Here is a 16,092-nt window from a genome sequence, read left to right as displayed (position 1 = left end):
CCTTCCAACCTTACTGATTCTATGATTCTATGAATATTCCAGTTTCAAATCTCCAAATAAAACCAAAACAAGTTGTAGGTGGCAAATAGCAACTGGACCAACTAAAAAGCATAGGAACCTATAGAAAACCTCCAGCCTCCCTGGAGGTGACTTTTTCAGGGCATGGGCAAGCATGGGTCATACCAAACAGAACTGGAGATCTGCAAGGGCTGCACCCACTAGGGAACAAGTGCAAGAGGGTGAGTGAATGACACAAGGTAGATTAATGCACGATATGTGTGAGTCGTCGATTTGAATGTCCAGGCACTCAGAACAATCCCAAATTGATTTGCTGTTGGCACATGTCAGCAGTTGCCCTTACTGGCTGCTTCTTTGTGCTCTATCTGCATAGGGAAATGAGGACAAGTCTTGTTTTTGAAAGATGCATGCACTCTAGACAGTTTGGGTAATTTAATCTGTGCYGGTAGCCTACTCAAATCATTAATTATCACTTTTTCTCATTCAGCTTTTCAAAGAGAACTAATGAGTCTCTGTAATTTAGGCTTCTTAAACACCATCCTGTATTCTACAACATAAGGTATTTTTTGTGCTAATTGCTGAATCAAATTTACTTTTCTTAGGTTGGAATAAAGCTTCATTTAAACCAGAGGTGAACGTGGTTTACGTTATCTTATTGTTATAACAGGTCATAGAAACAGTTTCTTGCCATTTGCAATTTGAACCAGTAACTCTTTAAGCTAGTAATATCCCCCCTTATTTATTTTTGTTAGACCTCATGAATGTCAATAAGTGAATGACATGCATTCATCGCCTGTGTAGGTTAAATGATTGGCACTTGATTTTCTGCCTGGTGCTGGTCTATTGGGATTTCCATTTGGAGCTATTATTTCAGGCTCCTTGGCGCTTGCTCCCCAGTGTGTGCAGGCTTTGTAGRTTTCAGCAACTTAAGTATTTCAGGCATTAATTCTTCTCACTTGTGAAAACATGATGTGCATTATGAAGTGCAGCCCCATCAAACTTCTGCAAACGTTAATCCTTAGCTTGTGAAACTTCRGAGAAAATAGCCACTTACCTGCATGCTCAGATATGTTTTTGTCACATCCTGTATCCAAGGAAGCCTGTATGATAGCTGCGGCACAGAACTACTGCGCGAGCTACTCTTTGGGATAGAGTAGGCTCCTGCTGGAAGTTCTCCCAGGTGGCTCAGGCTGATCCCAGGTGTGTGCATACGTTGTAACATAGCTCTCTTCACCTCCATATTTACCGTGATGATAGGGAGCAGTTGAGAAAGGCATTTTAAGTTAGAGGCTGGCAAGGAGGATGAGCAGGAGTCCTGTCAAGCCAGGAATACTTCCATTCTGGAGCTTGTGTTGGGTGATCTATCTGTGCCATGGGTGGGTTATGGATGTGGACCAGGTAYGCACCAGAGCTTTTTATTCCTTTAATGGCTAACCTGAGAGCAGTGCCCTCATGGTCAGCCTTGCCTCCCCAGTAACAGGCTTGTCTCCCACACGAAGCTTGTTCTTTTAGAGATGACTGTCTCTAATTCCAGCCCAGGACTTGCCTGAATGAGGGTTGTTTTATATACAAAAGCCAATACTCTGCCTCACAGTGCAAAAGTATCAACAGAGCTGATACTGGACTGCTTGGCACCCTGAGCTGCCTTCCTCCTGCTTAACCTCTCCCCTCACCCTCATGTGCCTAGATCCAGATTTGCAACCAGTTGAAGAGAAGACTGTCGCTTTCATGAGGAGACAATGCAAGGGCTCCCCAGATACTTGTGATTCATACATAAACCTCCTCAAAAGCATCCTGATGCCTTCTGCATGATCAGCTGCTAGACTGCTAAATGGTTAGCTGGACACAAGTGATGGAAGTGTTCATCTTCTTTCAAGGATATGTCTAAGAAACCTGTGGTCAGAACTATGTACTGGTGTTTCCCAGAGATGCTMTCTCTCACATGCAAGATAAATAGAACAGGTTTTGTCTTTGCTGCTTTAATGATAAATGGTCGGTAGCGGTGCCTCATGCAAGAGATTTGTTCCTGGTTTTCTGAAGCAATAATTACCTAAAATGTTCTGAGCAGGAGGTGCCTCAACTTCTTAAATGAGCTTATTAATCTTTGGCTGTCTGGAAAGCCTGTTGGTTCAGATTGCATTCCCTTGCGGGCATGCATATTGGCTCTGTGGATTTGGGGGTTGATAGGGATATAGCTAGAACTGAAGAAAAATGGATGCAGCTGCTCTTGTCTGTCTTCATACTTTCCTAAATGCTTTTTTCTTGGGGGGGGGGGGGGGGAAGGAATTGCTTTAAATGTATTATGCCCCTAATAGAAATTTAACTTGTTAGAGAGTTCATGGATTCACTGCAGAAAACTGCCTTTATTGTGTGTGGTGTTTTCAGTTCRTGAATCAATGTCATCATTTTACAAGGTCATTGGAAAAAGCTCTTTTTCTGAGGAAGCTCTGGCAATGTGAACCTTGCTGTTGTTTATTATTTTTTCTTTTCTCCTAAAATTAATCACTTGTTACTTTGCTTTTGGTTTCCAGGGTCTTGGTTGGTGCTCCCAAGGCAGAATCTAAATACAGCACCTCTGTTCAGTCCCCAGGAGCAGTATTTAAATGTCGAGTCCATACAAATCCTGACAGAAGATGCACAGAACTGGATATGGGCCGAGGTGGGTAGTTATGATGCCTTTTTTTCTTTTCTTTTCTTTTCTTTCCCCCTTTTGTTTTTTAAGAGCACTTTGGAGCACTGTTGCCTGATCCAAGCAGTCTCAAAATGACAGTGTGTGGGATGGCCCCAGATGATGTGGTGATGGGTGCATGGTGTACTGTGCTATTAGCAACATAGCAATCTGTGGGTTCCCTCATGATGCAGTAAATGATTCCTTTTGTTTACCTCTAAAGGAAATAAAAGTTTCCCTGGGAGAGCAATGCTTGTCTGTTATTGCATGTGATCATGATTCCCTTTGGCTGCTCTGAAGTATGGTCCAAACCAGATGAAGATAGTGTTCCTGTTCCTAAATTAAGGCTCTGATCCAAAACCTTGTGCTGAATTCTGATGGAGAAATTTGGAGTCATTAAATCTTTCATTTCTTTTGGTGACATGATTCACATTAATGCTTTCTCTGCCTGTAGAAAAGACATGTTAGTATTGTTTCACTAATCTTTTCAAAATAGGAGTAAAATAGCAATTCACTTTTAAGAAGTGTACTTGTGTTAAAGCAGTACTTTTGGCTAATTTTGATTTGTCTTCTTACCACCAAAGTGTTAATGATAATTTGTGAATTCATGACTACTACCTGACAGAATTAAATATCTGAGCCCCCCCCCTTTTTTTTAATGCCCACCGTCTCATTTTCAAGAATAACTTCACTTGGACTGTATTCTGCAGGCAATTACACACATCTCCCATTGACTTCAGTGGCATTGATTATCCAGGCAAAGCTGTTGACATGCTGTAATAGCTGCTGGCTTTACACCCTGTTTGGGACCGGGTCTGTCTTCCACTGTGTATTTGCATGATGTCTAGTAAGAATGAGAGGATCATCCTGAGCAATGCACACAAGACTTAATAATGATGATGAAAGAGGGAAAAGGAAAGCACTCTCAGGTGGATGTTTGATCAATGCTCTCTTTTCCTATAGGGATTCTATAGGAATCTCATGTCTCCTTGCCTTCACTGCCTTTCCCCTCTCTCTGTAGGCAATTCCCGGGGCATGCTGTGTGGGAAGACCTGTAAGGAGGACAGGGATGATGAATGGATGGGCGTGAGCTTGGCCAGACAGCCTAAGGCTGGTGGAAGTGTGCTGGTAAGTCCACTCTTTTCTTTGATCTCATTAAAATCGTTGCTGCTGTCTGACTCTAATGCTAAACATGTCAGGATTAATGTGTTCAGTAGTGACTGACAGAGTCCAGCTTTACGGGCAGCTAATTCTGTAGTYCCTTCCTTGAAGCGGAAGGAAAATGAGCCCCAGCCAGAAAGCTTTATTTATAGAGGGAAGACTTCAAAGCAGTCACACCTGACTTGTGTCACCCAAGGGCTTCCTCCTAAATCTGAGGGATTAAATTTTTGAACAGAATAAATAGAACTTTGTCTCTGAGGTATCTACTAGTTTGTCCCTTTTGCGGTTGGCCTGTGTTTATGTAGGGAATATATACTTGTTCGTTCTCCAGGAATGTGTCTATTGGGCATTGGAACTTACCAGGAAAAGTAAGATGAATGTTTGCAGCACTRTTTTGTCTTGTTGTACATGCAATTTCTATTAATGAGGCAGAGGAGTTGAGAGTGGAGATAACTTAGTTTTGTGTGGGCGTCCTTGTTGTCTTTGAAATGGTTACCATGCAAATAGAGAGGTCAAGGAGAGCAGATGGGATCCTTAGGATGTGGAATTTATCTTTGCAAAACATTTCCTATGCTGGAAAAAGATCATAAAGAAAGCTGGGCAAATACCTTTTAAAAATACGTGGGTATATTGCAATCAATAACTGTGTCTGTGTTTACATCCGCTGTTGGCTTCTGACTGTCTACCAGATGAGTCTGCAGGAWTGTGACCCAAAATGAAAATTTGCAACAAAACATACAGTGCATCGTGTATGTGGAAAGCAAATTTTAAGTTTCTATCTGAGTAACCCTAACAACAATCTAATCCTAAACACATGCACTCAGGAGTTGGAAACTTACCCTGTCTTTCCAATGAGATGCAGAATATCCGTGGTACATGGAACAAACTATTCATAAATGTACTAGTGGCAAAAAAACTAGTGCAATAACTTCTGTGCTTAACCACCTATGTCAGTCAAGTGGAGAAAGCTACCTTGCACAAAGGCAGTCATCTCAGCATGTATTTAGACTCCGAACAGTTATGCTACAACTTGGTGCATACCAACTTCATCATGGGGGGGAGTAGGTGTTTTTTACACCTTTCTGTGGTAGGCAGGGATGTACTGTGGTACTTTATCTGATTTAGTGTACAGCTTGCAATGCTTTAGAGGCTGATTGATTCTGGATATTTTAAGTATGTGCCCTGCAGCAGGGATGCGGGGAACACAGAGGAGCATAAGTTAAAAAAAAAAAAAATCCTCTCTCCCCATCTAACAATATAAACATGTGCAGCAGAACACAAAATTAAGGCATTCATACTATAAGAGCAGTRTATGCAGTTCATGTTTTCAAGGGATATCCCAATCTGTGCTTGAGCACAGGAGAGGAATAATGTGTGTTGCTTTGTCTTGAGACAGTGTTTTTGTGATCATCCTCATGATTTTCTGGGTATTTGTTTGAATTAGGCAAATGCTTGTCTCATTTTGAGAAGCTAGTGCATGCAGCTACTTTTGGGCAACACTGACATTTTTGTCAATATGATAGTTACCTTGAGAATAGTGGCTTTGTGTATTTTGGTTCAAGGGAGAATGGGTTGCATCTGGAGCTGCTCTCTAGGGAGAGGACACCTAAACAAAAGCAAAGAAAGGGAAGGGAAGCTAGTGAAAAAAACAGGCATCTACTAAGGTAAAGGCTAGCTGAGGGAAGGCTACAAGGATGAAATACAAGGCCAGATGGAGGGGCCTTAGTTTGAGAGGTGACTTTCACAGTCATTTTTAGGAGAAGGAAAACCCAAGTGAAGGTAGAGGAGAATTTGAGGACAAGGCTGGGATTGGTGAGCAAGTCTGGAATGAAATGGTGTGGAATGGATGGAAAATATGAAGAAGCAGCCTTTTTAAAGTGACTTTTCTGCTGTGCAGAAGAAGGAGTGGGCTGCTTAACTCCCATGTCTCGCTGATCAATAGGAAGGCAATGTTTTAAGGGTAGCTGCCTGGACAGCTTTCATCAAGCACAATTCAAGCCTTCATCCCAAGGGCTTCCATGCTGCATGCCTGGTAGGATGCTGCTTCTGCCCTCCTAAACAGGAAGGTCTTTCCCGCTGCTGCCGTTGTCTTGTTTGCTCCTCCTGCCATGATGGGCAGCTTTCCCCCCTCGGCTAAAGGGACTCTCCGTGGGGAGGGTGGTACCCCCTCTCGAAGGGCCTGAGCCCTCCTGCGAGGGGGCACATCAGGAATGTCAGACATAAAGCATGTTAAAAGCGAAGTGTAGCCCAAGGAAAAACCAGCACGGCTGGTTGGTATCCTTATTTTGCTGCAGCTTAGGTTGGTGAAACATCTCCACAAGTTCGAATCCTAAGCCAGCCCTCTCGCAAGCTTGTGCTGCCTCCACCAAGTAGATCACATCCAGATGTTTAGGGATGTTTGTGTCTAATTCTCATTGAAATCAGTGATATAGTTACCACTGAAGCGCTCAGTCTTATACTATTAATTAAACATCTGTCTACATCTGTGTGTACACAGGATCTGAAATAAGGAATACAGATTCTTCCAGCAATCCTTGGTGGAAAATACCCTGCTGTTTCAGGGCAGTGTTACACTCTATCTGAAGAGCATGCATCTGAAATACCTTTTTAATGCAAAAGGTGCATGATTTCCCTGTAAACAGATTGTTTGTAGTTCATGCAATCTTCTAATTTTAAAGATCAAGATTTCTTTATAATGCAACTCTTTTTAAAGTGTCTAAGAGAAATTCTTATTCAGAGAAAACACGTTGTCTGTGTGTGTATTCAGAGCTGTATCTGCTGATTAACTTTTTAATGAAATTGTGAGCTAACTCTTGCTAATCTGGCTTTTTGTATCTTTGGTCAATRTTGCAGACTAGTCATCAAAAATAAAACCAGCATTTTAAGCACTTTTTGCTGCAGATGTATTAATACTTATAATACAATAAAATTACCATTGCTGCCATGTAAAGTTGCTTTGCAAAGGATGCAGTGTTTTTTACACATTTAATGAAAAATAAACTTAATACCTATATTTGCACTTGCCAATGACAGTACAAAACTTGTTTATTCATAACTAGGCAAATAATAGGACTTCAGCATTCATTTAGGGCTCTCCCACCTTGCCTGCACTTCGAGGGTAAGAGGAGCTTTGCCCATGAAGTTAGTGCAGCATATCAGCTTGTCCTCRGTCAGCCCTGGGTCTGCTGGGAGAAGTGGTCTCCAGCAACTTGGAGCATGTACAGTCCATTTCATCAGGCATCATGGCAGTATTTACTGTGGCRCTTCCTAGGGATTCCTTTAAGTCAGAGCTGTATCTTTGTGTTTAATAGCCCCAGATTTTTTTTTTTTTTAATGAATATGCCCAATCAGTTTTTTTAAACCCCTATGTGCTACTCATACTCATGATGTCCCATGTCAGRGAAGTTAGAGTCCCACAGTTTAATGGTGGACGGCATAAGGAAGTTGTTCCTCTTGCTTTGAATCTGTCTAGTGGCTGAAATTTCTCTCTCGTCAGCCTTCTCAATTGCCAGATAAAAATACTAACTTTGGTGAAAAGGGGCAAAAGGGAGATWAAGAATATGCTGTTTGTCAGTGAGGCTTAGCTGATGATTGCTAACATGGGTTGTGTTCAAGTCCATATGGTGCAGGACGTTACTGAACCAGAGTTTTATTTTGTGTGAAGGAAATGAGAACAAAATAGAAAAGCATYTAATAATAATGAAGATTAGAACAAACAAGCAAAAAAGATTAGCTGAAAAGGCCGAGCAGATTTGCAGTTCAATGGTCTCCTGTCCTGGCRTATGCCAGCAGTCAATATTTGCATTATTGTAAGTGCTACAATATATACAGCTGAGTTTGCCAGTTCTTTCCAAACTGAGGTGATGAAATTCATTCTTTCGGTTTGTGTTAGGAGGGGAACTAGAGGCAGCGCTTTGTGACTTGTTGATAAGTCACATCCTTTAATCTTGCTCTTCCTCAGTACCTGCCACATCTATCATTATAGTTTGTTTTTATTGAGTGTTGCCATTTTTCATTTCAAGTAGCCAACTTACTGGACAGTTAATCATAAACTSTGTGTGTGTGGCAGGGGAAACAACAACAAAAACTGGGAAAATGTCCCATCCTGGAGCCGCGGTATGAGGAGTCCAGGGGAGCAGCTACTGGGAAAGCTGAGGTGGAGCACATCTCCTGGAGCTGTGGGGAGGAGCTCTTGGCAGATGTGCCGGCTGGGGGCAACAGCGGCGTGCACRCCAGAAAGGATGGGGAGGAACAGATCAGGGAAGTGCTCCTAGCATGACTTTCTTTCTTCCTGTGCCTTTCTTGGCCTCYGCGGGCAGAGCCGCTCCTGCTCGGGAGGTAATGCTGCTGCTCTCCCTGGTTCTCAGTCATGCATGCTCCTTTGGGAGAGATTATGAGGTTAATTTATGTGAGTTCCTGGCAGTTTTTGAGAGAGAAAATATCAGGGAATTTGCAGGATCTCAATCCTTTATTTATATTTTCATAATTCAAAAAAAAAAAAAAAAAAACCCTTTGATCTGTTTCCATTTCAGTTTACATTTGGAACTGAAGTTGAATTGAATGTTGCTTTAATGCTGYGTGTCCGTGTGGTACAGTCTTTAATGGGGCTGTGCACGTGTACATTTGTGCCCACCAAACAGGTCCTTCATGAGAGAGAGAATTCCCTGACCACTGTGAAAATAAAGGTTTCGTGCATTAGTGGTTTTCTTTGTCCCCCCCCCCTTTTTTTTTTTGCTGCTGTTGACTTTTGAATGAGGAGTGCATGGGGATTAAAATCAGAACTGGGTTTTCTTTTAAAAAAGCAAATAATAGAGCCCCCAAAGACGTGCTTTACAAGTCTCCTTTGGTACATCTGGCTGTCAAGCGGAGAGCCGTTGTACGCATCCTCCACGTAATGCATGGCACTCGGCGACGCAGGATGCAGTGCAGAGCTTGCCAGAGTCCCCGGAGTCCTTCATTATCCCTGCGCGATAACCATCTTCAGGAAATGCATGCTTCTGGTTGAGTACCCGAGCCTGATATTTATTGCTCTTCTAACTTCCAAGTGCAGCGCTGTTAACTGCAAAGCAGGCTTGTGCATAACTGGTTTTGCTCCATTTCAATAGAAAATGAGAGGGGAGTATTAGCCGTTATGTCTTTCTGGGGTCAAGTACACAGGAAGGAGCCTCTGCTGGCGGTTGGGTTGAATTCTGAGTTTCCCAGTGTTGACCCGTTTCCCAGGTCCTTATAGGGTAGGTGACTCAGCTGTGCCCAGTTTGCGGAGTTTTTCCCCCGTTAGGGTGCTTGCAGAGGCAACGTGCTCAGCCCTGGGGTGGCGAGTCCGAAAAGTGGAGCTGGGCAAAGGGGAGGAAGGGAGAGGGTGTCTTCTCTGGAGAGGGGGGGATCACAGAGGTGGCAGTCCCTGGCCCCGCTGAACCAGCAGGCCTGATGCAAGGCCTCTGGGAAGAGCTGAAGGTATGTGGAGGAGATTATTGGTAGCAGAGAGCTGGCTGTGTGCATATGGGGCCAAGCCTTGGACAATACAAACCGATGCATCTATGCTAACTTCAGTGACTTGCCCCAGCTGGAGGTATGGCCCAGCATGTCTTAAAATTCAAAGCCCTTGCTGTTTTGAGTTACATTTCCTTGTATTCTGAGTAACCCTCTGGGCACARGGCTATTTGTGGTTTGTCTGGCAGCAATGGAGTGTTAATTCTTGGAGCAAATGGATTCTGGGGAAGTGTGAATCAGGCTCGGTGCTGTTTGCGTGCATGACTTTGTGTGGCCATTGTAGCAAGTGCTGTATCCTGGTGAGACTGCTTTAGCTGTGATTTTGAAAGTTTATCTCATCCACTATGAAGGAGAAAACATCCTGTTCTTTGTGCCTCATCTGCACCTTGACTCTGTTGCCACTCTCCTTGCTGCAGAATCTCTGGCATCTTCACTTCAATTCATTATCACTAACCCAGGTCCAGCTTTCCTGCCACTGGAAAAAAATCACCTCTTCCAGGATACAAGCCTTTGACTGATGCATCCTCTGGTGGGGTAACCTCTTAGTATGGCCTTAGTAACCCTCTGAGTCCTAGCATCCCTTCTGGTCTCCTTACATGTATTCTTACTGCCCTTTTTTCCCCATTTTTCCTCTTTTTCTGGCATGGGGGTTCTATCCAATGCACCTCTGTTTAGAAGAGCTTCACTGGCCATGAGGATTCATACAAAATGAGGAAGATCTTGAAGTTTGGAGCACGGGCTTAGTCTTGCTCTGAGGCCTGCTGATGTGCGTGACTAGGAAAACATAGGAAGACTGAGATCTGARCCACCAGGTCAGGCAATGTCATGAACTGCAGAAGATTGCAGTAAGAAGATACTTTACTGAGAAAAAGCAGGGTGCAAGGGGAGGATAAGAGAGGATGARGGGGAAAAGGTGATACTGAGAAGTCCTGCTCCTGCACTCTGCATGCCCTGCCTTGCTCGGAGGGCTGTCCTGTTACTCTAGGCCAGTAATGCCTGTGGTATAATCTGTTTAGGCCTGTGCACATCGCTGGAAAAACATCTACTATGAGACAGAGTACATCCTCCCGCACGGCTTCTGCAACATCATCCCACCCAACCTGCAGCCCACCGGCCGGAGGCTCTTGCCCTGCTATGAAGGTAAGGCGTGGAGGTCGCCTCCGGGCATATCCTCTTCTGTAATGGTCAATGTGTTTTCTGTTTGTTTCCAAAAACTGTCTGCTGTAACCCTCAGTGCTGATACTTTTCTCTTTTTGTTTCTGTGCCTTGAGGCACAGCTGGGRAGGACGCTGGTCTTTTTGGATAAAGTTTGCAGAAAAGCGCTGTGATTGAACCGATCCTGTGAATTACTGTGCAYGGCCATGCTTAGTTAATACAAGAACAATACATTTTTGAACAGTGTTTTCAGGTAAAAGTTCTCTCCCTTATATGAATATCAGTAGATGTTGATGTGAGCTCAGACCATTAGTCATGGCCTCATGCCTAGCTGCACCCTGGAGTAAATACGCTGAATTATGTTGTAGCTAGGAACCAATTTGTTCATTTTATGGAAATATTTTCTTTCTTGTGATTCAGAAGAAGAGTACTGGAGGGAAAAAGCGTTGTTTGACACCCTGAAGACTTGTATGGCAGACGAGTGTAACTGCTGTCATGTTTCAGATATTGTAAGGTGTCTGATCCCTTTTGGGACCTCTGAAGGTCTGGGTTTACGTGGGCAAAGGGAGACATGGAGGGACACGCAGAGAGCGAGCTCTGAACAATGGGTGACTGTGTCTGTTGTTTCTACGCTAAATCCCAAGTGTCGACTTTTAATTTTCCAACTCCGGTGCTTATGTGATTTTTGTATCAGATTTCCTTTCCCAAAGGCTTCAGAGACAGCTTCTCCTCAGCGAGCAGCAATTAAGTAATCCAGAGATATAAGTATGTTATTAGGAAGAAGATAGAGTATCATCTCTTAAGATTTCTCAGCCCTCAATGAAACATTTCACTCGGGAAAACACCTTCTAGGGTTCCTTCTGTCTGTCTTGGGCATCATCTTTTCCTGCTCAGCTGTCGGAGCCTGAGGAAGCGTAGGAGTTTGGAGGCCAAAGTTTGATGTGGACAAAGCCTTTGATTTTCTTTTTTCTTCCTTTCCCCCCCCAAATTTGGCAGCAGCTGGTGACAGCCTTGCTGCTGACGTTAGTACGTGGGAGAGGGATAATGTGGTAGATGTCCCTGTGTCTTCCTCTCCTGCTGAAGAGCAGACTTGTCTCAGCTGGGAGGCCTGGGAAATGGGGTCTACCGTGGAGCAGGGTGAGACCTGCTAGAGGGTTTCTGCTTCTTTTGGTGTGGTTTCTCACCTCACCTGGGGTTTTGCTCTGGGACCTGTGATTCTTTCAACCCAGCGCAGCCGAGGTGAAGCTCAGAGCAAACTAGGATGAGCATGTGTTGAGCATTTCCCAACCCTGAAATTATTCATTTTTTGAAATCTGAGGGGGGTTGAGTCTTTCTTGAAGCAGCTGTTCCAGCTGATCTGCAACAAAATACAAATAAACAGCGTAGCCTTCCTGTTCTGGAAACATCTAATTTTATTCATTCTTTGTTCTTGCCAGCAAAATCAGGCTAAGGCTTCGCACTTAAGCAACGCAACGTAAATCATCTGATACTGACTTTAATGATCACCACCTATGTGCAGAGTCACTTCCAGGRCGTCCCGCGCGCCTTTGCCATCACTCTCACGTTTTCTTAAAAACTGCCAGTCTGAAATCATTGCAGAGAGGTGGTTCCTGGAGGAGACAACCCGCTTGTATTTTTCTGTGTGTCACATCTTTGGAGTAAAAACTGTTGCTAATCTGACAGGATATTTGCCAGGAATTGCTAGAAAATAGAAATGTGTGGGCCTAGTGTACACGAAGCGGCCAGTGGAAAATTGGCGGGGCTGGTGCGGTACAATGTTGGCTTAATTTCACTGTATGCTAGAATGAAAATTGGGGGTTTGGGATTGTCAGGTGTCAAGCTACGAAGTATCACTGGGGATGACTGAATTTGCTTACTTCTGAAACATTCAGGTTTCAGTAAAACAAGCCCTGATCCTCAAAGCGAGGGATAGCTGGGATCCAGGCAGAAAGATTCACGGTTAGGGATTGAGGGCAATCCTCTCATTTTACCACCTTTGCAACTTTTCTGTCTTCTCCTTCTAGAAAGCGAAGGAAAAATCCTCCTCCGTTYTAACAAAATGTGGGTTAACAGAAGCAGTCTGAAGGGGGGGGAGGAAATGGGAGTTTGACAGCAGTAATAAATGCAATGYGTAACGTAACCGAGGCTCTGCTAAGCTAAGAGCCTCCCTGGCAGCCGCCGGAGCCTGCCGGACTTTGCGGTTGCGAGCCCCGCTTCTCCGTGCGTGCCTGGGCGCCCTTGCGTTGCCACTCGCTCTGAGWGTGTCTGCGAGCGACCGGGGGCAGCCTGGTGGTCTGCAGGCGCCGCGCAGCGGTGCTCCTGCGCCGGGGGAGCCCCGCGAGAGGCCGGCGCGGCCGCGCGGTCCGCAGCCAGGGCTGGCCCTGGCCTGGCCGGCTGGGAGCACGAGCCCCGCGAGCCCTGGGAGGGTGCACGCACGCGCGCGCGCCACGACGCGTTGTTACCTTGTGTGACAAGCACCGGGTGCCAAAACAGAGAGGAGCCCGACCTTGGGCTAGACGTACTTAATGCATACAGTATGTTTTTCTCCGCGTAAAGCAGGCTTAATAATTAAGGACGAAATAGGAAATGGAAATTTCCTGACTGGGTGGTAGTGGTGCAACAGTGCAGTAGTCTCAATCCATCTTGTTCTTGTCCAGCTTCCTTGAAACAGCTGACAGAAGTCTGGAAGCTATTGAGAGCTAATGAGAACAGCAGCAAGCCGAATACTTAAATGCAGTCTTTCTGAGTAGGAACTAATCTGGTTTATATGAGTGGGATGTCCTTTGAGGTATAGTTGAGGTATGGCCTTCCAAGCTGTGGTTTCACTTGTTTAATTTTTTTTTGTTGGTTTGTTTTTAATGGCCTGCAAGAATAGGAAGCTGCCTATTCACTGCCCTGATGCAGTCGATCGGCAAAGAGGAAGGGCGGCTGCGCCTAGCGTAAGAGGTAGTCCAGCTCTACGGGGAAGAGATGGGCTGGTTTCCTAACCCTCTGTGGTAGAGCTGGGGGCGGAGGTGGGGAACGCTGATGGGCACTTTGGTTAGTAAATGAGGGGGCTAGAGCCTGCTCGCACGCCTCCTGTCCGAAGGGAAACACGAGTTTGCCCGCAGGGTCCAGACCGCGTTTGGTTTTCTGGGAGCCATCAAGACTTCTCTGCTTTGTGGTGTAAACCCAGTACCACAGCGCTTGGTCAGAAAGATTACTACCGCTTTCTCGCAGCGGAGTGAAACATTGCAAGATAGGAAAGAGGAGATCACAATTTAAAYGGATGTTTTTGGCTTCCAGCACAAATGATGGTTTATTGCAGCCATCCATTTTGCTTCCATCTGGGAAGATGGCAGATAAAGTATTTCAAAGGGTTTTATTGCACTGGGGAGCTGACGCTATGTTATGGTCCTGGAGCTGGCTTAGACACTCTTCTCTGTTGTGTCAGAAGAGGTTGCAGAGTGCTGCCTTCTGAATCATTACACATGTCATGGCTTATCCTTTTTGTTTATTATCTGATTACTTCTTCCTCAGCTTTCGTAACCTAAGGTCACCCTGGCTACAAAACACTGCCATCTTTTGCTTGCTTGCTTGCTTTACGTATTTATTCATGGCATATTTTTGGAGTCAGGAAGGCGCTTGACTGTCAGCCCCATCTTACTTCTTTGTGYGGTTGCCTCAGTAATTAATTTGGTGGGTTGTGGCCTGTGTAAGCAGGGGTGCACGGCAGTGTGCAGATGGGTGGGAAGGAAAGACAGATGTGTAAAACCAGAGGAGCCATTTGTGACAGCAGTTGTATCGCCTGGAGCTACCTGGAAACTACTGGACCCACTCTGTGCAATATCAAGCCTCATGCAACATCTAAGCCTCATGTAAATCTTGATATTCGGGTGTGCAAAAGCTGTGATCTGACTTAACTACTGCATGGTTCCCTGCTGGCTGACCTTTTTACTGTATTGATGGATGGATGGATGGATGGATGGAGGTATAGCATGTGTGACAGAGGCCACTGCTATGTCCTGGAGAGGGCACCTCCACCAAGGGAGGCTGGAGGAGTCAGAGGCCTCCAGGAGGCTCTGCGGGACGGTGGCGTCGGGATGCATGTGGAGAGGAGGGGTGGCTTTGCGCCAGGTGTGTATTCACRTCAACGTTTTAATGTCTCTTCACAATTCACAGAAGCAGCGGCAATAAGCAAACTCAGAATCCGCTTGAAACGCTGCAATCCCTGCTGTCCACCACTGTTACAACCAGAGTGTAACCAGTTACTTAATGAGATGTAAGGCCATTAGTTTGGGCAGATAGTACCAGCAATATAAGTGGCTTAGGAATGATAAATTATCAAAAAATTATGAGCTATGTCTATTAAAGGGTAAGCCTTGGGGGATGTGCCAAGCCAGCTTATTGCGCAGTCGTTGAAACCGCCAAATCTTTCCCATTCCTAACACATTGCAGTTAGTAATTGTTCAGCTCCTTTAAAGAATAATTGGTTTTTCATTGCCTGACAATGAGAACAATAATGTGCTTGTTTCTATTCTTTTTCTAATAAGTATATTGCAGGTGAAGATCAGCTGTGTTGTGCTCCTTTGATGTTGGGGCTTTTGTTTCAAGTTACTCCTAGATCTGAATTTGTATGGTTTTCTTTTCCTTAAAGTAGGCAACATTATATTATAATAAGAAACAAAACTATAAATTTGATTAAWTTTTTTGAACTTGATTGGAGAACTGGTTTAATTTTTGTGCACGTATTCTTGTATCTTCTGAAAAACCTTTAAGAAAATCAATACTCTCTTCATCCCAAGAAACAAAGTAATTCTGTATGTTCATTAAATGCCTGACTGCACAAAATGTGGAATCATCTATCAACCCCGAATAACCACATTGTTCTATTGCTAAAACAGTTATGATTTCTTCTGTCATCRTCTTGCAGTTTTATATTCACTTGTGTTTTATTTGCAAGTAAATTCAAGGGACAGCTTGTGTGAGCTGGATCATTTACACCTCCAAATCCTTGTGGATGCTGCCTTTTAGTTGCCTTCAGTTCTGCAGGSTGCTGGTTTGGAGGCAGAAGGCAAAGCGTGAGGCAAAGTATATGTCAAAACTGATTTGTGGGGCAGTATTTGAGGTCTCTATTTGTGCTACAGAGGGCTTGATGTAAGGGCCAACCAGGTAAATGGGGTGCTATGAAAACAAAAAGCTCAATGAAATAGTTTAGTCATGTCTTTAAGCCAAAGTCTGTTTATCAAAGCAGAAAAGGAGAAGTTTGAAAATCCAAAGTACAAAATAAGTTTAATTTGCCTCTCATCCTATGCTCCGGCATTCAATATGGTTATTTCATTATTTGCCTGACTTAAATCTTTCACTGCATAAATTTAAATATTCCATGGCAATTTTCCTCCTGTATTTCAAGATGAATTGTACTGGGGTTTTTTTGAAGGATATACTTAAAGAAACYATGAGCCAAGGCTAATACACTTTTTTATGGTGAAATATAACACATATTAATCTATCAAAACATCAGCGGGGTTCACATGCGGCAGTCAGACATCTGCCACAGCAAGGCATTCAGGTTTGCTATCCGAGTAGAAAGGGTTCGTGTCTATACACGAAATTGTAAA

The 16,092-nt window shown here is 44.2% G+C and overlaps 1 protein-coding gene across 1 annotated transcript in view; it reads left to right on the top strand.

Moving 5' to 3' along the window:
- ITGA9 (integrin subunit alpha 9) overlaps positions 1-16,092 on the top strand; it is a 221,860-nt gene that overhangs the window by 7,172 nt on the left and 198,596 nt on the right. The window contains exons 2-4 of the mRNA XM_085304035.1: positions 2,550-2,677; positions 3,708-3,814; positions 10,354-10,477. Of these exons, the coding sequence (XP_085160161.1) occupies positions 2,550-2,677; positions 3,708-3,814; positions 10,354-10,477 (359 nt within the window). The remainder of the gene's footprint in view (positions 1-2,549; positions 2,678-3,707; positions 3,815-10,353; positions 10,478-16,092) is intronic.

This window comes from Rhea americana, unplaced genomic scaffold (genome assembly GCF_003343005.1).
Source record: "Rhea americana isolate MKP2758 unplaced genomic scaffold, rheAme1 scaffold_100, whole genome shotgun sequence".
Taxonomy (NCBI): domain Eukaryota; kingdom Metazoa; phylum Chordata; class Aves; order Rheiformes; family Rheidae; genus Rhea; species Rhea americana.
Note: the sequence above shows the minus strand (reverse complement) of the source record. Positions and strands in the feature narration are given on the sequence as shown.